This window comes from Camelina sativa, chromosome 19 (genome assembly GCF_000633955.1).
Source record: "Camelina sativa cultivar DH55 chromosome 19, Cs, whole genome shotgun sequence".
NCBI lineage: Eukaryota > Viridiplantae > Streptophyta > Magnoliopsida > Brassicales > Brassicaceae > Camelina > Camelina sativa.
Window position 1 is genome coordinate 8,155,908 of NC_025703.1, and position 22,114 is coordinate 8,178,021.

The 22,114-nt window shown below is 33.4% G+C and overlaps 6 protein-coding genes across 7 annotated transcripts in view; 5 read left to right on the forward strand and 1 right to left on the reverse strand.

Moving 5' to 3' along the window:
• The window catches only part of LOC104767554 (phylloplanin-like), a 1,524-nt gene extending 937 nt beyond the window's left edge, over positions 1–587 (forward strand). The window contains exon 2 of the mRNA XM_019241150.1: positions 124–587. Coding sequence (XP_019096695.1) covers positions 124–407 — 284 coding nt within the window. The 3' untranslated portion in view covers positions 408–587. The remainder of the gene's footprint in view (positions 1–123) is intronic.
• Positions 6,832–7,823, forward strand: LOC104765507 (phylloplanin-like). The gene is made up of 2 exons (XM_010489228.2): positions 6,832–7,094; positions 7,300–7,823. Exons 1-2 carry the CDS (start codon positions 6,914–6,916, stop codon positions 7,575–7,577), a joined length of 459 nt encoding a protein of 152 aa, XP_010487530.1. The 5' UTR covers positions 6,832–6,913; the 3' UTR covers positions 7,578–7,823.
• Positions 8,904–9,832, forward strand: LOC104765508 (DNA-directed RNA polymerases II and IV subunit 5A-like). Its single transcript, XM_019241269.1, has 4 exons — positions 8,904–9,104; positions 9,238–9,423; positions 9,498–9,611; positions 9,707–9,832. The coding sequence occupies exons 1-4, from the start codon at positions 8,904–8,906 to the stop codon at positions 9,830–9,832; spliced, it is 627 nt and encodes a 208-aa protein (XP_019096814.1).
• Positions 9,904–12,203, reverse strand: LOC104765509 (bidirectional sugar transporter SWEET16). The gene is made up of 6 exons (XM_010489231.2): positions 12,061–12,203; positions 11,881–11,917; positions 11,545–11,755; positions 11,053–11,217; positions 10,363–10,482; positions 9,904–10,279 (listed from the first exon to the last, which is right to left on the reverse strand). Exons 1-6 carry the CDS (start codon positions 12,092–12,094, stop codon positions 10,151–10,153), a joined length of 696 nt encoding a protein of 231 aa, XP_010487533.1. The 5' UTR covers positions 12,095–12,203; the 3' UTR covers positions 9,904–10,150.
• On the forward strand, positions 13,629–15,774 carry LOC104765510 (acylpyruvase FAHD1, mitochondrial-like). Its single transcript, XM_010489232.2, has 7 exons — positions 13,629–13,823; positions 14,034–14,199; positions 14,419–14,471; positions 14,806–14,868; positions 15,200–15,250; positions 15,330–15,447; positions 15,537–15,774. The coding sequence occupies exons 1-7, from the start codon at positions 13,710–13,712 to the stop codon at positions 15,650–15,652; spliced, it is 681 nt and encodes a 226-aa protein (XP_010487534.1). The 5' UTR covers positions 13,629–13,709; the 3' UTR covers positions 15,653–15,774.
• Positions 15,853–17,865, forward strand: LOC104765511 (putative pentatricopeptide repeat-containing protein At3g16710, mitochondrial). Of its 2 annotated transcripts, XM_010489233.2 has the most exons (2): positions 15,853–17,316; positions 17,421–17,865. In XM_010489233.2, exons 1-2 carry the CDS (start codon positions 16,009–16,011, stop codon positions 17,436–17,438), a joined length of 1,326 nt encoding a protein of 441 aa, XP_010487535.1. In that variant the 5' UTR covers positions 15,853–16,008; the 3' UTR covers positions 17,439–17,865. The 2 variants fall into 2 exon arrangements, with proteins under 2 accessions (XP_010487535.1, XP_019096254.1); XM_019240709.1 differs by having other exon boundaries at positions 15,853–17,865.

The window sequence follows — 22,114 nt, forward strand, 5'->3', positions numbered from 1 at the left end:
TGTGAGACTACTAAATGTATAGAATTCACGAAATTTCAGCAACTGTTTTGTCTTCTATAGTAAGTAATAATCTTTCGTACACTCAAATTTACTAATCCTACTATATATACTGCAAACGAACAGATGCAGGAGTTCAGCTCCAGTGCGGAAGGCAAAACAGAGTTGTTTCAACTGCGACCACGAACGCTGCCGGATTATTCTCGCTTCCTACAAACGCAATTCAGATGTTGCTTTCCACACTTCTCTCTGATTGTAGGGTCGTCGTGACGACCCCTCTCTCCACCTGTAACGCTGAACTCCCTTCTGTCGGCAGCCTCGTCTCACGGTTAACCATGATCGGAAGCAGCGTCTCCGGCCTCCTCAGCATCGTCGATATCATCCCTGCCGGCTTTAATCTCCTTAACTGATTCCGAATTATATGTATGTTCGGTTACAGTGTGTTTCCCTTCTTTTAATATGTTTTGTCTCATGGCCATTTACGTTTGCTTGCGTATGCATGAATAAGGTCTAGACTTATGTCTCAATCTTCAAAGTCTTCTGTTGTAATTTTGTTTCCAGGTTTTTAAATGTATAATGCTTTTGTGAAATGATATAAATTAACAATTTCCCTTTTCAAATATATTAATTTGTCAATATATGTGCATGCGTCTATGTAAATGAATGGTTGGGGTGAGCGTCCATTGCCATATCACACCCAAAAAGAAAAGAAAAAACATTATAGAGAATATGCGAAGAAGTACATGTCAACATAATATGCAATGACTTATTCGGTACATGCATTCTATTTAGGAGTCCATACGCTGATTACAATTATCATGGAATATATATATATATATATATATATATATATATAGAAACAACTAATTAAACGACATACTCTAGCTAGTTCTGCTCCAGTTGATGTAAATAACAAAACTTCTAGCTCCGTTTATATATGAGGATTTAGATTGCATGATTCGCAAATGGATTAACTTTAAAATTTAGTACTATATCGATATAATTTGTAAACTATTAATAAGTTACCAAGTTACTCCACCGGGATGTTTCATTGTGACTCAGGCGACATGTTGTCTAAGGATCTAATTAAAAGGCTTGGAAAGTCCAACGTGACGGTGAGGTGGGTGCAGTAGCTATGACAGTGATCTTCCATCTTCAAGAGTAAGACATAGAGGAGATGTAGAAGGAGAGGATGGGAACTGTTTTGCAAGTTTAGATGCTTGTTGTTACTTTCCTATTTATGAGCAAGAAACAATGGGGTTTATACTGTTCGAGTTTGGACAGCGGAAGCTTCGATGGTGGCTGTTGTTTCCATTCTTCTTCCTTACATTTCTTGTTCTTTGAAAACCAGCGTTTGGGTTGATTTGGATATAAGAATTATTTAGTGGGCTAGTTAGGAATATAACTTTTCCATGAGCCCAAGAATATTTGTTTGAGCATGTACAATGTAAAAGGTATAGGGTCCAAAGAAAATGAGACTAAATGATCACTGGCTTCATGAGTGGAAGAATTTAATTTGGGCCAACCAAGAAGCTGTAAACATTGTGAATATTGGGCAAAGGTGACAAATTTTTTAATCACTGAATGTTGCAATGTAATAAATCTGTTTCAAAATCTATGATTTCATGTGAACATATTGTACTTATGTTAATCATGATGACTCTCTTCTCTAATAGCCAAAGAAACCAGCATGATTATCGGACATACCCGACAGATGGTTAGAACAAAAACAAAATAAAAAAAAATGAGAAAAATGTGGAAAGAGAAAAAAGAAGTGTTTCTGCCCAGATCTATAAAGACACTGAATCTACCACCTATTTTCATTTGATTGGTTACATAAATTAAAAAATATTTAAATAATAAATTCAATTAAAATATTATTAATTATTTTTTTAACACCCAAGGGGAGATATGTCCGATAATCATGCTCTTAGAAAATACCCTGCAAAATTCAGAAAAAAAAAGTAAAAAAGAAAAGATTCATAGTAACTGAACTAAGCCTGACATTACAACTCTAACACATATACTTATAAATTTCAAATAAATCTTAATCTGGCCTCACAACCAGAAGCGATAACATGTTTAGAAATATACTTTACGTACATCCTTTATAGTGATAAAAAACCTCAGATTTCCAAAGTCTTGTCCCATTTTTACCATTTACTTGAGGTTCTTACTATAAAAAAACAGCTTAAAACTGATGAGCACAATCGTCAGTAAGTCGTCGGAAACATTCATTACCGACAAATTACTGACGGACTATGTCCGTCAGTTCTAGATTATCGGAAAAAAAATCTATCAGAAATTCGTCGGTAATTACCGACGGATTTTTGATAAACAATTACTGACAGATTACCGACAGATATATTGATAGTCGGTTTGTCGGTAAATCCGTCGGTAAAAACCTGTCGGAAATCCGTCGGAGAATGGTTTGTCGGTAAGCTCGTCGGTAATGTTCTGTCACACATCCGTCGGAGATATATTTCCGACGATATTACCGACCGATCAATATCGGAAAATATCCGTTAAACCGACGGAAAAACCAGCGATTTAACGATGGAATTTCGAGAAAGTCCGTCATTTCCGACAGATTACCGACGGATATTAATTTGACTTGTTAGAAATCCGTTGGAACGGGAATAATATAAACGGCTATAATAACGGATACATTTACCGACGGATTTCCGACGGATGTAAATTTACGACTGTCGGAAATCGAATAATATACGAGCGACAACAACAACGGATATATTTACCGACTAAATTCCAACGGTGTGTACTGACGGTGTAATTTGGTCGGTAATCCGTCAGAAATATTGACAGATTACTGACGGATTTCGTCTATCGGTAATTTTCTAACGGAAAACCGATAAATTCTTAAAGCGTCAGAAATCGGTCAGTATTCCGTCGGTAATTACCGACAGACAGTTGCTCGTCAGAAATACCGTCAGTTATAACCTTGTTTTTTTGTAGTGCTATATAGTCATTATTAATTTATTTTGTTGTTTAAACTCCCGAACAGCTTTGTGAGGATTTGTAATGCCTTTCAAACAATTACTGAGAAATTACAAGTTACCTGTAAGGCAACTTGATCGAGATACGACTAATATATACAACTTGATCAAAGTCGAAGAATAAAAAAAAAAGATTCCATATGGACCAGTCTATTACATAAGCTAAGATGGCTGGTGGGTTTGCTTTTTATAAGAGTCTACTACTTGTTTAGGGTTGATTTTTTATATATAAGAAAAAAACATACGGAGGAAAAAGAACTCAAAACTGTAGGACACCCCCTTCACTAAGATGTGGGTGTCGTTTTATTTAAGGATTCACTGTATCGTTTTCTTGAACCGAAACTTTTAGGATACATATAAGGTATATTAAAAGTTAAAAGTGTAGTCCAGTATCGTGTCTTTCTTTCTCAAGCCATCTCTTTAATCACCTTGTCTATTATCAAATTTGACATCTTTTCTTTTAGATTTAACTTCAAAAATATTTCTCACGCTATGGAGAATTTTTAAGTTCTCGATTATCGTATGGTTTATTTTGTTATTTGAGAACAAGATTTCTTGGTAAAATAATATATATGGAAGACCCAAAAATTGTTGTTTTACCAAATATAATTGTCTTTAATGATACAAAGTTATAAATTATATACAGTACTAGTATTAGACCCGTGCTATGCACACCAGCACGGATAAAACTTAAAATGAGATCAGATTTAATAGTAAAAGAATAATTTTGAATTTTATGAAAAAAAACTAATTAAGCAAAACCATTTTTAGTAACAAAAATTTCGTTTTTCTATACTACAGATTTGAGTTCACCAAATGATTTTTATTAATATTTTTTTTTGTTTCTAAAGTTTTTAAAAAATAATTTTATTAATTTCAGTTACATATTAACATCCTACTAATAAATCAAACTAAAAAAAAAAGCTGCTAGCCACATGTGGCTCTATCTTCACTACCACATAATAGTTTGGTCCTAAACACAAAAACATATGATAAGATCATAATTCATAAAGCACCAAAGTCACAATAGAAAGTGGAAACAAAATCAGATAAATAAAATCGTTCGTCATTTTCAATTTTACAGTAATATTATGAAACACACCAAGTTGTTATTGATGATGGGATATACTTGTACGGGGATTCTCTGTAGTTCGTCCTTTGATCCAAAAAATTCCGAAGTGTCTACAAAAATTTGGAGGCTATATATGCTCTTCTTTGTCGTCAATCTCCTTTAGAAGCTTCAAACATCGACTTGAATCTCCTTTAGAAGCTTCAACCATCGACTCAAACCTATTATAAACCGTTGTTGAATCAATTAGATATACATCTTGGAAGAAAGAGTAAGCGAAACAAAATTAAAATTCTAACATCATGATGGGGGCTTACATGCATGTTTTTTGCATGTCTTCTTCAAGCCTAAAGCAAATTTGGATCTATTTGTGCCGATTGACACCAGTATAGCAGAGAAGACATCTCCTTCCATGGTCATGCTATTCAATTTAAGAGAAACACAAAAAAGATTAGAATGAATCAGATTTTTTTTGTGAAAATAAAATGATGCAGGGAGATATAATTGGGAGTTTAATAGGAGATAAAACGGTTTGAGATCGTGGTTTATGAACGTGTATTTAGGAAATTAAATTGTTTTTCTTTTTAATTATGATTTTTATTTTGTTAAAGTTAAAATGACTTAATTTGTTTTTTTTTTGGCTGACATGTCAACATTTAATTGGTACAGTACACAATATTGTTTTGTAAACTATATAATTTTAATAAGTTGGTTATAAATAGGTTAATTTTATACATTAATTAATAAATTAATTGGTTACAAATTAAATAGTGGGTGCAACCTTAATTTATTTTCGGAAGATTTTATTACTAGATCACGTTGTTTCCAAAAATCTTAAAGAGAATATTCTAAAAAATCATATCATCTAACTTACCATATTAATTTCTTTTATTAAAATTATTTATCAAATAAAATTTTTTGGTATCTAACTTAACATATTAATTTGTTAATTATCATTATACTTCACCTCTCATTTTTATATATGAGCCTATTTTGTGAAACAAATAAATTATCATATTATTTGTTATAATTAAAAATAGTTTTATTTCCAGATATACCGTAAGTTGAATTTTTAAAAACAAATATAAATTGTTCAATATATAAAATATTCAAGGTTTAGTAATATTATTCTTTAAAAATAATATCTATTGAATTAAAATTTTCACTGAGTAACGGGTCAAAATTTGAATATTTAGATTTAATTTCATATTTTTTGTTGAATTTTCTAATTTTATATAATATAATAAACTTTAAATAATTTATTTTGAAGTATTTTTAAGATATTGAAACTTGATATAAAAGTTAGAAACTATAAACACTCTAAAATGATTTGTTATAGCAATGTCAATAATATGTCACTATAACATGAAAGAATTTCATGAAACCAAGTATATTAAAAAAAAAAGTATAACAATATATTAAATTACTCATACTATAATAACTCTTTTTTTAAAAACCAAATTTACAAAATTATGTCTTATAATGACATTCAATTCATGATGTAGAATTTACATTATTGAAATAACTTCAAATACATAAACTCGTAAACATATTAAAATTTTATTTTAAAATATAAATATACAAACATTTATATAAAATAAAATTTAACTAGTGTTATAGCACGGATACTTATCTAGAATCATTAATAATATAATAACTTATAAAATAGGTTTCGTTTTTCAAGCCATCATATTTAGCATATGATTTTATTGCATAATATTTTATCCAAAAAAAACTTTTAAAAACAATTACATAAATTATATTTTATATAAAAATTATAATATAAATAAAATGAATTTCAATTCGTGCTATTTTAATCTAGTTTATAGTATAAAGGATGTATACTTATCTTACAAACAAAGAACGAAAATATTTAGCAAAATATACAAAACAACATATTTTAAAGATCCACACTTAAAATTTTGTTGTATTATAAAGTATTTGTAACTATGATTACACCTATTCTAAGCTAAATTTATTTCTTTATTTTTGTATTCTTTCTAATATACATATGTATATTGTTATTATATAGAATTGTAATTACTTTTTTTTTTGCATTTTGCTTTTTCAAGAAAAAAATATATAAACATATTTTAATATAATCAATTAATAGCATGTCACGTATCTTATTAATGTATGTGAAATATCTCAAGGTTGAAACTTTTTTTTGTCAACATTCGACCACAACAGACCGACCAAGTAGTCAAATCCTAACATTCATAGAGAGCGGTAAGAAGGTTTAAACTTTAAAATTAAGATTATTAAATTTTACTTCATTTTTTGACAGAAAAAAATGAAATTGTACTCATTTTTAAGAAAATAAAATTCCCAATAAAATTAGGTTTTTTTCTTAAAAAGAATTTCAATAAAATTAGGTTTTCCTTTTTTAATTAGTTTTCTATACCCTTTTTAGAATAGGTTTTGATAAATTTAGAATTGACATGTGTCAACATCTTAACGATATAATTGACACGTGTCACGATCGTGTTAATGAGTAACTTTGAAAACCAAACTTTATATAATGTTTGTAAACACTTACACAATTGTAATTACATTCTATGACCCCGGTTCACTAGCTATTAAACCCTATATATGGAGACGTTTTCACTTGATTTTTTTTTTAAGTGTATATAAAAAAGTAAACGCCTATCATATAAATTAATTACATAAGAGCAAAGTAAATAGGAGGGGAGAGATCTACAAAAATTGTTCTATAAATAGAGCTGCATAAGACAGTAGTTTATCACATCCAAACACAAAGCAACACAAACAAATATTTGCTCTCTACTCTAAATAGTTTCATATACAATTGTCTATAGTAATCCAAAAAAAGATGGCAATTATCAAGAACAAACACGTAACCTTCTCATTAGTCTTGTTGTGTCTCATTGTGGTGTCTCCAATGGCTAAGGCTCAGTTACTTAATCTTGTCAATGTCCCCCTTATCACTGGGGTTCTATCTTGCACTGTCAATGGCGCCCCTCTCAATGGCACTTCCACTCTGGCTTTCGTTAGTAAGTTTTCCATTCTCAACGTAGAGACTTAATTATACCTATACCTATACCTATACGTACGTATACGTACGGACTAAGATAAATTAACGAAATTATATTTTGTCATCTTAATGAATATTCACAGAAAATAATATGATCTCTCTTTGTTGACATGCATGTACATGCACATATATGTACTAATATAATGCTGCAAACTAATTAACAGATGCGATCGTCCAGCTCCAGTGCGGAAGCCAAAACACAGTCGTATCGGAAACGACTACTAACGTTGCCGGAATATTCATGCTTTCTACAAACGCACTTTCGATTCCCGCAATCCTCAGCGGCTGTCGTCTCGTCGTCCCAACCCCTCGCGCCAGCTGCAACGCCACCCTCCCTTCCACCGGACAACTCGTATCCCCGTTAAACCTCGTCGGCAGCCTCGTCTCCGGTATCCTCAACATAGTCCCTATCGTCCCAGCTGGCTTTGTCCCCACAAATTAACTAATTCCAAACATAAAGTACTATATACTTTATGTTCGGTTACCGTGTATTTCCCTTCTGCTTTGTGTTTTGTGTCATGACCATCGACGTTTGTTTGCGTATGCATGCATCAATAAGGTCAAGTGTATGTCTCAGTCTTTAAAATAAAAGCTCTTGTAACTTCTGTTTTCAGGTGTTGCTTGCATAATGCTGTAATGAAATGTAACAAATATTTTCCGTTTTTTTATATAATCCCTATTGTCGAAACTATTAAATATATTATTTAACATTAAATGAAAGATTGGGTGACAATATAATATGTAAAAAGATAATTAAAATTTATTATTAGTGGTATTTGATGAGATATATTGGGTGAGTCGGATGACTTGTAAATAGATTAGCTCACAAAGTACTAAATTATACAAGGAGTTTACCGTAACTACGTACGTACGTACGTACAACTACAAATACATATCATGATATGAGGCCTGGAATAAATCATCGTAACTGAGCCTAATATACATGATAGTGATATATGTAATGATAGTGATATATATAATTTATAAAAACTTCTGCACGTCTCAAAAGTTCTTGGGTCGACTGTTTTTCAACAAAAAAAAAGTTGGGGACCAAGTTGAAACATATATAAACTTAGGAACGAGACATTTCAAAACACTTCATGTGACCAATAGAGAAATACAAATTCTTAAGTTTTGGTATTGAGTTAAAACCTCAAAAAAAAAAAGTGGTACACCACCTCCGATTTGTATTGCATGTAGGCTGTAGCCATGCCCGGTTATGTGCATATCTGGCTTTTTTATATATATATATATGTTTATCCAAATCTATTGAAATTAGATCCCAATATAATTTCTATGAAATTTGTGTTATAATAGGGTCCAGAATTTTACACAATGTCGACTAGGCAGTGAAGAAAAGTAAACATGGTAATTACTTTCGGACTAGAGATTTTTTTTTTTTTTTCTGGCATCGAGAGTTTCGTATTTAGATTAGGAGGAAAAACTATGGGCATGTTTCCAGATTTTTTAATTGGACTTCAAACCGACATTAACTATAAAAAAAAACCCTGATAATTAAATTCTCCAGAAAAAAAATGTCAAGTTTACTTTCGTTTTACCTTTTATATATATATAAATTGGATGTAAAATATTCTTAGGGTTTCGCAGCCGCTTAAAAAACATCCATCTCCTTTGCTATTTTTTTGCATATTTCGTACGTGATTCTCTCCTCCCTAGCTCTTAGATCATCATTTGTTTTGCATATTGATTTTCCTGTGAGAAACTAATAGCTGAACGTGACAAAGCAGTGTAATAAATCGGTGAGAATATGGCGCTAACGGACGAAGAGATAAAGAAACTGTACCTAGTCCAGAGGACATTGATGCAGATGCTCAAGGATCGTGGATACTCTATCGAGGATTCGGAAATTACGATGACACTAGGAGAGTTTATTGAGAAATATGGGGACGATTTTGAAAGGAAAGCTCTCAATACTCTCAAAGCTAAGAAAAACGATGACAATGGGAAGGTACATATATGTATTTATAATTAATGCTTCTACAATATGTTTATACCTTATAAGAAGCTTTGTGGATATAAAATTTGGTTTATTGGCATTTGCATAGAACAAAACTGATACAAAGCATGATTTCATTGTGTAGCTCTATATTTTCTTCCCTAATAAGCCCAAAGTCGGAGTTGCGGAGATGAAGAAGTACACGAACAAGTTGAAATCGGATAATGTTTTCAGAGCAATTTTGGTGGTGCAAGATATAAAGGATTTTTCCAGCTTTGCTCAGCTTTCTATTAGTGCAATCTATCCAAAATTTCATATTGAAGTTTTCCAGGTAATTTAAAATAATAATAAAAAAAAACACTTTTTGGTTTTTGTTCTCTTGACCATTGAGTATTGTTGGCTTAGGAAGGGGAATTGCTAGTGAACGTAAAGAGCCATGTTTTTGTTCCTGAGCATCAAGCTCTTACTACTGATGAGAAGAAAACTTTCCTGGAGAGATACACAGTGAAAGAGAACCAGGTTTGTATAGTTTTTTTTTCGCATAGAAAGAAGTATTGTTGTTGTTAGTTTTGTGTAATTAAAGTTTGGAACTCTTCGGTGTTATTGTTATATAGCTTCCAAAGATTCATGTCACCGATCCAATCGCAAGATACTTTGGACTAAAACTTGGCGAAGTCGTGAAGATCACACGTCTGAGTGAAACCTCTGGTCGTTATGTTACCTATCGCTTTGTTGTATAACCAAAACTTTTTGACAATGATTTATATATTAATTTGATCATATAAGACATAAGCTTGTTGCTTGTGACCAATAGTTTTGAATCATTGGTTGTGTTTTAATATAAACTGAATCAAACTATATTACAATCACACATGCAAGTATGCACATCCGAATACAAAATAAACAAATAAAGAGATCTGTTAATAGGATGCCATCAAAACAGAGTACTCAGCCCAAAAAAAAAGAATTGAAAAATTTTATTTTGTTTGTGAAGAATTAAAATTGTTTTTGTATTCGTTTTAGTTATTTTTATGGATTAAAATTAAAAGATAAAGTGGTTAAGAGAGGAGAGGTTGGCTTGGTATGAGGCCTTCTTCATGATCTTCTACAATTGGTTTGGCATTTCTGTAATACGCATAAATTAGGAGTTGCATTGTCCCAAGCAAGAATCCCATTCCATTTGGCACCTACACACACAAAATAAAAACCAATTTAACTATATGATCTATGTCCCTATTAGAAAAGTTTATATCAAAACAATGATACTTACTAGTAGAAAAATATCGTGTAGGAGTAAAGCGTAGACACCCCAAATCGCGCCGTTCAGAAAGAGGAAAAACGACAACCAAAATGGCATAAACTGAACACTCCTTGTTGTCACCACCGTTTTCTGATCGGATCAATGATCAAATGATTTTAGATTAAAACGACATTAATTATGTGTATACATCGAAATGAAATGACCACGCTTAGTAATGATAGAATAGACATTGATATTTTTAGTTATAAACACGTGCTGAAAAACACTCTCCATACAATTTAATGTCTCTCTTTTTAGCTGTGGTACGGTGGTTGGCTCGATTATTGCTGAATGATAATATAACACTTAAAATATACGACAGCCCAAGACCGGTCCTAGGGTAGCCAAATGAAGCAACAGCCTTGGACCCTCAGATTAAATACAAAAACAATAGTTTTTTATTTTCTTTTTTGAAATTTAGTCGTTTAGTTTGGTATGCAATAATCCTATCTCCTCTGAAATCCAGTATTTGCATATATTTGTCTTTTTTATCCATACCAACACGTATCTAACACTACTCATATCTCTTCTTTTTTTTTCCCTGACAATCCATCTATATAAAATCCTTTTTTTTTTGTTAGGTAGATGATTGATTATGTAATTAACTAAAATACTCTGTAATTACTGTGATAAAAAGAAATCAAGAAGAGAGAGACTTACAATAACGGAAAGAGGCGAACCATACATGATAATGTTGAGAGTTGCACATATGAAACCCATTGAATTAGAACGCGAGTTTGCATCTCCAAACGCAGTTCTTGTTCCCAAAGTCGCGATTACTGGAAAACACACGTTCAGAGCTAGAACGACTAAAATTGTTTTCAACTGAACAAAAAAAAAAGAAATGAAAGAAATCAAATTAGTCATAAATTTAAGTGGAGCATAATCCTAGATTATTGATAATATATATAGCAAGTAGACATAATTTAGAAATGAAATTATTGAGTAAGAACGTCATCATAATAAATAAAAATCTGCTAATCAGATCTGAATCTGAGTCAGACCAATGTAATCCCTTATCTGTCCATTAAATGAAAATGCATTCAACCAACTTTTACCATATAAAATAAAACCACAGCATACGTAAGATCTCTTTATCAGATATAAAATGCAAACCATAAAACTCTTGTATAGGTCGAAAGATAAACTTACGAATCTGGATTTGGGGACAAAGAAGAGGAAAATGAGAACGTAGATGGACTCAGCAAGAGCACCAAAGCCATTGACTGTAGAAACCAAGTATTCACCAGGTGTCACTATCCCGTAATATGTCCATAACGACGAACTCATCAACGTGCAAATGTACGGCAAACACTCGTACTCCTTCGTCGACCTCCCTTTCACTATCTTCCAAAACGTCTCCCTATATTCATCAAATCATCATAATGAAATTTTAATTTTCCCATTTTCTTGTAACTTGTTATAGATTTTAAATCAAAAACCATATTGAGAATTAAGATAAGAGTGATGAGATAAATTATAACTCACACAGGGGAGAGGAAGACAAGCACCGATATAACATTTCCTGCATCGATCATCATATAGTTAAATTAATGATCAGTTTATAATATAAGATAATTTGATCATGGCCAAGTGAATTAATATGTGATCATCCTTGATGAGGATGATGATAGACTAAAACACGTGCAAAGAAGATGGTGATGTTACCTATGACTCCAACATAGAAACTTAAGTCTGCCATATTGGGGGGATGGGTTTCTGAAGAAGGCAGATAGAGAAAGACTAAAGAGGATGAGAGAGAGAGAGAGAGATATAGCAAATTATAAGGAGGCGACTTTGTGTTTATCTGTCCACATACGAGAGAGAAGATATATATATATATATATATGTGAGTTTTTTTGGTAAAGTATTAGTAATAAATTATAAATTCTCTTTCAGACAGCAAAACGAACAGAACACTAATGTTAAACTAAAAGGGCTCGTGTAGCATGTGAATATTTAGATTAGGATAAAAGTAGAATCGTGCGTACCTTATTCTACAATTTCCACTTTTCAGGTTGAACGATTCTTTTTCTCTTATAATCTAAGTTTTCAATACTCTACTTATATTGAAAACAGAGATTTAATAAAGATTTGAACGGCTGTACGTAATATCACGAGGACAAGAAATCTGTCCATCATGTGAAACATATATACTTCTACTGGCAGAAAAAAAAGTTGCAATAATATTATTTTTCTTATAAAAGATCCATATTAAAATAACCATGTCCATGTGGTAATAAAATTTTACTAAGAAGGATTATAATAAGATTTAGGAGTGAAGATTTTTAAAAGTTTGATTTTCTTTTTGTCAAAAGTGGTTTCTTGTGGCATTTTATGATAAGTTTTCTAAACATCATTATATATTATAGATAACTTATCTATTTTCACCGATTTGACAAATCTTTAGTTGAATAATTTTATCCTAAATTTAAAATTTACTTTAAACTAAATAGTTGACCGAAAGAATTAATCTTAGTTGATTTACTTTAAACTAAATTGTTGACTGATGGATTATGGATATATAATCTTGATTGCTAGTACAAATGTAAACATTATACCGACCATCCATGGTCTATCTATTGATGTGTGCTATTGTTGTTGTTTTATTTATAAACATACTAAATATATATGATTTGGTTGATTAAGAGGTCGATACATCTCCTTATTGGACTAAATCCCTTTCAAGATAAATTCCAAGTCCAGCCATAGCATTGCCTATAATTTTACCATGTAAAAAAACTCGTATGTTTATCTTTTTTTTTTAGAAAAGAGAATCTTGATATCTGAAAATATTAATCTTCATTGATAATATAGAATTTTCAGGTTTTTACATGTTTTTTTCTTTTGGATGAAGATTTGTATCTATGTATATGTTTTTGTTCATTTTTTTTAATAGATTTGATCCTTTAACATATCTTCACAGGTTTAATTATTTGATAATTGATGATGTGAGTCTCGTAGATCAAATTAAAGTTTTAATATAAAAAAACAACATTTTTGTTTCTACATGCTTTGTTTATATGAAAGTGATTAGAAGAATGGTAAGCAATCAGTTTTCTTGAAAAATCCACGTCATGGTATCCTACTACTGTCTAAATTCGTGAAACACGCGGCTGCTTAATTATTTGCATGTAGGTCCAAATAGTTTAAGTAGTTTTCCACTTTTGGCCAATAACTTTAAAATCTTCATATTAGACCCTTTGTCTTGGATCGAGTAAACTCAGTGAAACAACAAATCTTAGAAGAGAGACAAAAGAAGAGTCAAAAAAGAAAAGAGTCAGTGTGTGTTGTTGACTTGGTTGGTTGACCTAAAGATGGCGACTTCGATGATTCAGAGGTTGTTCAAACAGGGAACAAAGATCGTCGGCGTTGGACTCAATTACGTTTCTCACGCCAAAGAACTTGGAATTGGCAACTCCCTCCCAAAGGTACGNCGAACTTTTTTTTTTTTTTTTTTTTTTTTAATCTTCTTCACATTTCTTTCTGTTTTCTTCGAGAAATTGATCGAACAGGATTTGAAAGTTGCCGCGTAAACTGATTTGGTTTGTAAAGGAACATAACTGGGGGTCCTCCTTCATGCATAGTGTTATTTTGATTTGACCCTCTCTGTTTTGTGTTGTGTGATTTGCTGGAAGTAGGACCCGATTGTGTTCTTAAAGCCAACTTCGTCGTACCTGGAAAACGGTGGAACAATAGAGATCCCACATCCACTGGATTCACTTCACCATGAGGTGGAACTCGCTGTAGTAATTGGACAGAAAGCAAGAGATGTCCCTGAACGGTTAGCCATGGATTACATTGGAGGTATATTTTTTACTTACAAGTAACCTTACCTCGTGGATGTAAGAATCAAGTCTTTAACTTTAAACAAGTTGGTAATATACTTATTGGTGCATCATGGAATAATAAGGTTAACCTGTATGTATGTGATGGTAGTTGTGGTATGTATTCTTTCATCTTAGTAATTTTTATATCCCTTTTTAGTATGTACGGTGTGTGCTTATGTTTCTCCTTGTTCTCTAGGATATGCGCTTGCTCTTGATATGACTGCTAGGGAACTCCAAGTGTCTGCCATGGTAGATAACCATTTTTCTGAATGTTTATGGGTTTTTACTTACATAGTTCCCACTTTTAATAATTTTCTTGCATGCTCAAAGCTTTGCCATTTACTAATCGATCTGTCCCTTGTCCTTTACGGTCTTTATAAGCTCGTAAGCCATAATTTGGTCGAGTTTTCCCTGTTTGGAATCATAACATATGTTTGTCAATTGATTCCATGTTTCTCTCCATCTTTTCCTGTAAACAAAATCTTAGATTTGTGTCCTGTTTTCACACTCATCAGTGTTTTTATGCAATTCTTTACTTAAGCATATACCGTATCATCATGAGGTGTTTAATTCTCGTCTTCAGGCATCTGGTCTCCCATGTACGCTTGCTAAAGGACAGGATACATTTACTCCCATCAGCTCCGTTGTAAGTCATTATCTGGAACTTGTTTCCCAAAATTGTAAAGTTTACCAAACCATGTGAAAATCCACGGATAAGAGCTTAGAAGTTTTGACTCATTTATTACTCTCGTCCGAGATCACTAGATATGTAGCTAGGATCTTATAGCAGATTGCTTAGTCTTATTTCGTCCACTGGGATTTATGTACGTATATAACTGAGATTGGAGTGCTTGTCATCACCAGTCAATATGCGAATATGCGCAACAAACAGAATCCATTAACTACTTATAGACTTATATCAAAACACACTCTTAGCCTCTTTATCTTAAATTTGGTTTCTTTTTACCTTGTTTTAGCTACCAAAGGCAATGGTGCTGGATCCCAATAACCTGGAACTTTGGCTAAAGGTTTGGCTCCTCATGCTCTGTGTTATCATATGAAGCTGCTGCCGTGTTCCCTTTTGAGAATTTCTTTACTCTGTGACAGGTCGATGATGAGACAAGACAAAAAGGTTGGACAAAGGATATGATCTTCAAGGTCCCATATCTCATCAGCTACATAAGTTCTGTAATGACCCTTTTCAAAGGAGATGTCATATTAACAGGTAAAAACATCTGTTTCCCCATCATCAAGAGATTCCGTAAAACTTGCAACATATGAGTAAAAGGTTTTGATTTGTCTATATGTATATAGGTACACCAGAAGGTATAGGACCTGTAAAGATTGGTCAGAAGATAACCGCTGGAATCACCGGTCTTTCTGAAGTTCAGTTCGATGTCGGTAGGCGTGTTAAGCCGTTGTTCAGATAGTGTGTTTTGTGAATCTTTTTGTCATAACTCTTTTTTGTTTGTGTGTATAATCCTCAATCTATATCTTGTAAACATTGTTGTGAATTGTGATGATGATACATGTTAATCAAGTTCAAACTCCACATTAGAGTTAAATTATGTAATTAAATTAATATAAATATTAAATAAACTAAATGATTGACAAAGAGACTGAACTTTACTACGCGGCGAGTTTGTGTCCGTGCCTCCGTCGCTTAGTTAGGTTTTGCGTCTTCTTCTAGCTAATAATCTCCGCCGCTTCTCTGGTCTTCACGATGTTCTTGTGTAGTGTTCGGAAACTTAATACAGTGAAATGACTCCGGAGACAAAAGTTGTGAATGCGTAGATCCATCGCGACTGGGTTTGCGTCGATAGCGAAACGGTTACTTGTACATAAGCATCGTCGTCTACACATAATAGGTAACCACAGAACTGCTCCTTCCTGTTTCTGGATTCGAGCTTTCTCCGATTACCGAAAGATTTGGAGAGATGATCTCAACTTTAGCGAGGCACTTGATTTGTTCACTCGTATGGTTCACTCTCGTCCTCTTCCTTCAATTGCCGAATTCACTAGGTTACTGAGCGTTATCGCGAAGATGAAAAGGTACGACGCTGTGATCTCTCTCTTCGATCAAATCCGAATTCTGGGAATCTCGCCTGTTCTCTATACCTGCAACATCGTTATGAATTGTGTTTGTCTATCTACTCAGCCTCGTCGTGCTTCGTCGTTCCTTGGGAAGATGATGAAACTTGGCATCGAGCCTGACTTATTCACGTTTACTTCTCTTGTTAATGGTTACTGTCATTGGAATAGGATTGAGGAAGCTATAGCTTTGTTTGATGAGATTGTGGAAATGGGGTTTAGGCCTAACGTTGTGACATACACCACGTTGATTCATTGTCTTTGTAGAAACAGACATGTGAACCACGCGGTGGAGGTTTTTAACCACATGGGGGCTAATGGGATTCAACCGAACGTTGTTACCTACAATGCTTTGGTGAGCGGTCTTTGCGAGATTGGTAGATGGAGTGACGCTGCTTGGCTGTTTAGAGATATGATGGAGAGGAACATTGAACCTAATGTAATCACTTTCACTGCATTGATCGATGCGTTTGTGAAAGTAGGGAAGCTTTTAGAGGCTGAAGAACTTTACAAGGTGATGATCCGGTTGTCTATAGATCCTGATGTTTTCACTTACAGTTCGATGATTCACGGGCTTTGTATGTATGGTCGTTTAGATGAGGCTAGGAGAATGTTTTATTTGATGAAAAGCAATGGTTGCCACCCAAATGAAGTGACTTATACTACTCTCATACATGGGTTTTGCAAGTCTAAGAGGGTGGAGGAGGGGACCAAGATCTTCTGTGAGATGTACCAGAAAGGATTAGTTGTGAACACAATCACTTACACCGTTCTTATTCAGGGTTATTGTCTAGTCGGAAGACCTGATGTTGCGCAAGAAATTTTCAGTCAGATGGGTTCTCGTGGTGCGCCTCCTGATATTAGGACCTACAACGTTTTGTTAGATGGTCTATGTTATAACGGGAACGTAGGGAAAGCATTGATGATATTCGAATACATGCGGAAGAGAGAGATGGATATTAGTATTGTTACGTATACTATCATTATTCAAGGGATGTGTAAGGTTGGTAAGGTGGAAGCTGCTTTTGATTTATTTTGTAGCCTTTTCTCCAAAGGAATGAAGCCTAATGTTATTACCTACACCACAATGATATCGGGATTTTGTAGGCAAGGCTTTATTCATGAAGCTGATGCGCTGTTTAAGAAAATGATACAAGATGGGTTCTTACAAAATGAAAGCGTGTATAAGTAGGTGGTGCCACCGTGAGCTGAACTCATGAGGAGTTAAGGTTACTTCGATGGTTTTGATCTCAAGCATCTGAGTTCTATGACGGTGCAGTTGCAGTTTGGGGAGAGCTAACGCAGCTGCTCAATAAATATTGGGTGAAAATGGGATGAAACAGCGAGAGAGGCGAGAGCCTCGAGAATCAAATCCATAAAAATCTCACTTCTGCAACACATGTGAGGTTATATAAAATACCTTTCATTAGCACATGTTGCATATATTAGGAAACTTATACAGCTTCAGGATGTATTGGTAACTGAAATTTAACCTCCACTCTTGTTGTAAATTGTAAATTTTCAGGTGCAATAAAATGTTGTCGTACCTCGTCCCGTCTGCTACATAGGTTGTGTAATGATATCTTTACTAGGAGATGTCATCTTTGAGATTCCGCATCGAACCAGAGTTATGCGTTAGATAACTCAAGTCTCGAATATAGTATTCTTAGGAAAGCTGTTGATTAATGTACCGAGAACCTGTAATAATTGATAAGAAAATAACTTCGAGAATCCGGTATTGCCCTTGTTCAATTCGATCTCTGTAGGCGTCTAAAGCTGTGTTGTAAGGAATATTTAAATTAGGGGTGTTTTTGGATAAAAATCATAGAAAGTAAATAACTGAAAGATTCTAAATGATTTCTAAAGAGTTTATAAAAATCTTGTTAATTATGAGGTGTTATTCGTTCGTAATAATCTCCTTTGTATTTTAGCTTTTTCTGGTTATTATTATTTATTATTTTCATCTAATTGATTTTTCTTTTTATCCTAGCTTTTATTAATTATTAGGAAATATATTATAGTGTTTTCAATAAAAAAAGGCCATGAATGTTTACAAGTTTTTAAGTGGTTATTGAAATCTAATTTTTGGTTTTTATATTCTAAATTTTGGTTTATAGTTTTTACATTTTATGTTAATAATTTATTAAAAAAGAAAAACAGAAAAAAGAATTTAAGTCACGATTAAAAAATGAAAAACTAGTAAAACATAGATTTTGTTTTTTTTTTTTTTTGAAAATTGAAAAAATAGACCTAACAAAAACCTGATTCCTAATTTTTAAGAAAACCAATTTTTGCATAATCTTAATTGCCTTTAAAGTAGATTTAAAAAAAAAAAATCTAAAACCAAAAATAGCTTTAAAATCCACAGCCATTCAAAACCTATTGAAAATATGGTTTTTTTTTTCTGGATTCAGTTCCCTCTCAAGTTATTATTTTTTGGAGATGCCATATATATATATATCTTATTATATAAAGTTGGGTTTTGAAAGTTAGTAATTCATATAATATTTACATGTGTCAAGTATATCCATAATATTTTAACATGTGTGAAAAAAAATTATTTAATCATTAGAAGAAAATTAAAAAATCTTAAAAACAAAAGGATTACAATTAAAATTTTTGAAAAATATATAAAACCAAAAGTAATCTATTATATCACTAATTCTAATTGGAAAGTTATCTATTAAATTACTAATTTCAATAGGAAAATATTTGCAATTAATAAGAAAAATATTTGCAATTTAATAGCAATTATTATTTTTATAATCATATAGTAAAAAGAGGCTTACGATCTTGTATATATATAATAGTCAAGATTACAGTATAAATATGTGTAGGAGGCACATCCAAACTAAATAAAAAAAAACTTGTCCAAAAAAAACATAAGAGGATTAATTTGGTGAAAGAGCACTCGTTCGTTCGAGCTTTTTAATAAATGTTTTGGAGCTAATGTGTAAAAAGCAAAAAGCTAAGGTAAGAAAAAATTGTTAACAAATTTCCATTTTTCCTGTATGAAAAAGAACAATCTCTGTTGCTAGAACTTTTCTTAAAGAAACTATAACGTGGAAATCGAAATTGGGTTTAGTGTAGCGCACTGGCTCGTTCGTGCTTTATGACAAATGTTTGAAACGTATGGGTAACTAAAAGTAAAAAAAAACAATGAAAACTTGTGGATATATATACCACACATACATCCCCACCAGACTCATTCATTACAATACCTATTTTCTTATACTTTCAACAAAACAAAAATGGTTTTTTTTACATCAAACTTTTAAGAAATGTCTTCACACAAGGTAGGACCGTACGGCGATGCTAGTAACATCGGGATGGAATTCAACGACGGTGTCTTTGACGGTGTCACCAAAGTGAGGGTGGGGACAAAAAAACCAAGTGATGTACCTCGATATTGAGTACACCAAGGACGGAGGTGAACAGAGGATACCGCGGGGAAACAATGCACATCAGATAGCAAATTTATTAGGAAAAAAAATGAATTTTTCTTTCGTATTCCGATCATCTTGATCTAAAATTCTACCACATTGTTAAAATCTTTACAAATAAATGATATACTATCTTGCTATCAACATTTATCCGATTGTCATCCGAAATAAAATAGAAAATATATTACATTTTTTTATTAAAAAATCATAACAATAAAGGTTGAGATTTTGCTTTCATCACTTGTAAGAAAAAACTAGATCACATTGTTTGAAACTATTTCAGTAAAAGCTGGTATATTTTCATTACACTTCTCTGTTTTAAGAATTTTTCCCTACTTTCTTGTGATGTAGCTTGCAAGTTGCAACGTTCAATGTCCACTGGCCATTCGAGTACATTACTACCGTTATTGGGAGCTACGATGGCCTTGAGGTTAGGGTCACCAGTGTTGCATTTAAAACATCCCATGGGAGAACGTCTCCTACATATGGTGTATGTGAAGAAAGAAACAGAGGAATAGAGAAGGAGGAAAGATTGATTCTTTATTATCTCAATCGATAGTTTTTGTTACAATGATTTGTTCCTTTATATAGAAGGATACAAAGATACAAAGGTTTTAACCTAAGTTCTAGGCTCTTCTAATCATTGTCACGTGGCGTCACTGTTGTCGTAGGATTGAAGAGCTGCAAAACGATTCTTAGTTGTTACAGCCGTACTCTCTGCAGATATTGTCTTATTTGCTAACATCCTTTCTTTGCCTTGTATTGCAGGTAGCCGTTGAGGACATTGCTTGATTTGTGGTAACGTATTGGGCCGCGGTCCCAATAGGCCTTTTTGCAAAGCCATGTCGTTTTGGACTTTGGTCTTCACAGTATGTAGTCCCACCAAAAATTAGCATCACCTCATTGCCATCCAGGAGTTTATGGACCTGGCGGATATCTAGAATTCCAGATTAGTCAAACTATGGAGATCAGTAAATTCTGTAAACCAGATAAATTGATTTGGCACTATACTAAATCAAGAAAATACTCGGACAAATAGAGTTATCAGCTCGCACGTGAATAATTTACGTAGGTTGAATATGGGCCGTGCATGACGGCCCTTAGAGTACAAGCTTGGAAACTTGAGGTCCCCCCGAAGGTTTAACACTTTTTCTAGCAGATTGCTTCTCGTTCTCTCCCTGTGATGGAACGACTTTCTCATCGGGTTGTTCGGTGCGATACCCTATGTAAACGATGTGATTCAGAGGTGAAGACTATAAATCACGCACTATTTGAATGTTCTCATTCCCGTCGGATTTGGGACTTATCTCCGGTTGACTTAAGTTCTGGGGGCTTTCCCTATTGTTCCATATACAAGAACCTAGATTTTCTTTTTTGGCAGGTGTCATCCCAGTCGGACGCTTCAAATATACGTCTCCGCTTACCATGGATTGCCTGGTCAATTTGGAAGGATAGGAATAAAATCGTTTTTCAGGGCAATGAGGTGGAGCCAATTGAGGTTATTAATCAAGAGGCCAATGACAAATTTTTATTGGAAGAGGCCAAGTCCTTCTACTCGGATTCCCTCGATCCCTTGCCTGTGGAGACTCGAGATCCTTCTCCCCGGTGTCAGGTTGATGGATCTTGGAAGGCTTCAAATCCGCATGTAGGTTTGGGATGGTGGTTTTGTAATAGTGAGGATACCACAGTGCTAATGGGAGCACGGAGTCAACGACGCAGTCCTTCCCCTCTACATTCGGAGTTTCAGGCTTTGATTTGGGCGATGGAATCCATACTGGCGGCGGGTGTTGACTGTCAGAACTTTGAGACGGATTGTGCAGAACTGGTGGCGATGGCTGATGGTGCAGTCTCCTGACGAATGACCCGCCTTCTCTAACCTGTTGGACGACTTCAGCTTACTCCGACCATCCTTCCCATCTTTGATGCTTTCGAGGATTACACGGACGCCAAACATACGGGGGACTATCTGGTTCGTTCTTCGAAATCTATATCTTCTAAAACTTGTTTTGTAAACTTTTATCCTCCGGTTTGAGCAACCAACCTTGGAGTTATTTTCTAGATTAATGTTTGGTTGAAAAAAAAAAAAACATCATTAATTTACAATCATTAACTTATCATCACAATGTTCCTAATTTTTAGATCTTCCACCAAAGCATTGCTTTAGACACTAAATTTTTCTTTGACTATTATTTGTTATATAACTTGTAAGGTAGGGCTTATAAACTTATTAATTTTTTATCTTATACCACGGTAGTGTTTTGGCTTTCCAAGTTGGAATTTGTATCCGATTCCAATTTTATCGCGAGTTTAAAATGAATGATTAAAAGAGAAAAACAAAGTTATTCCAAGTTGCTTAAA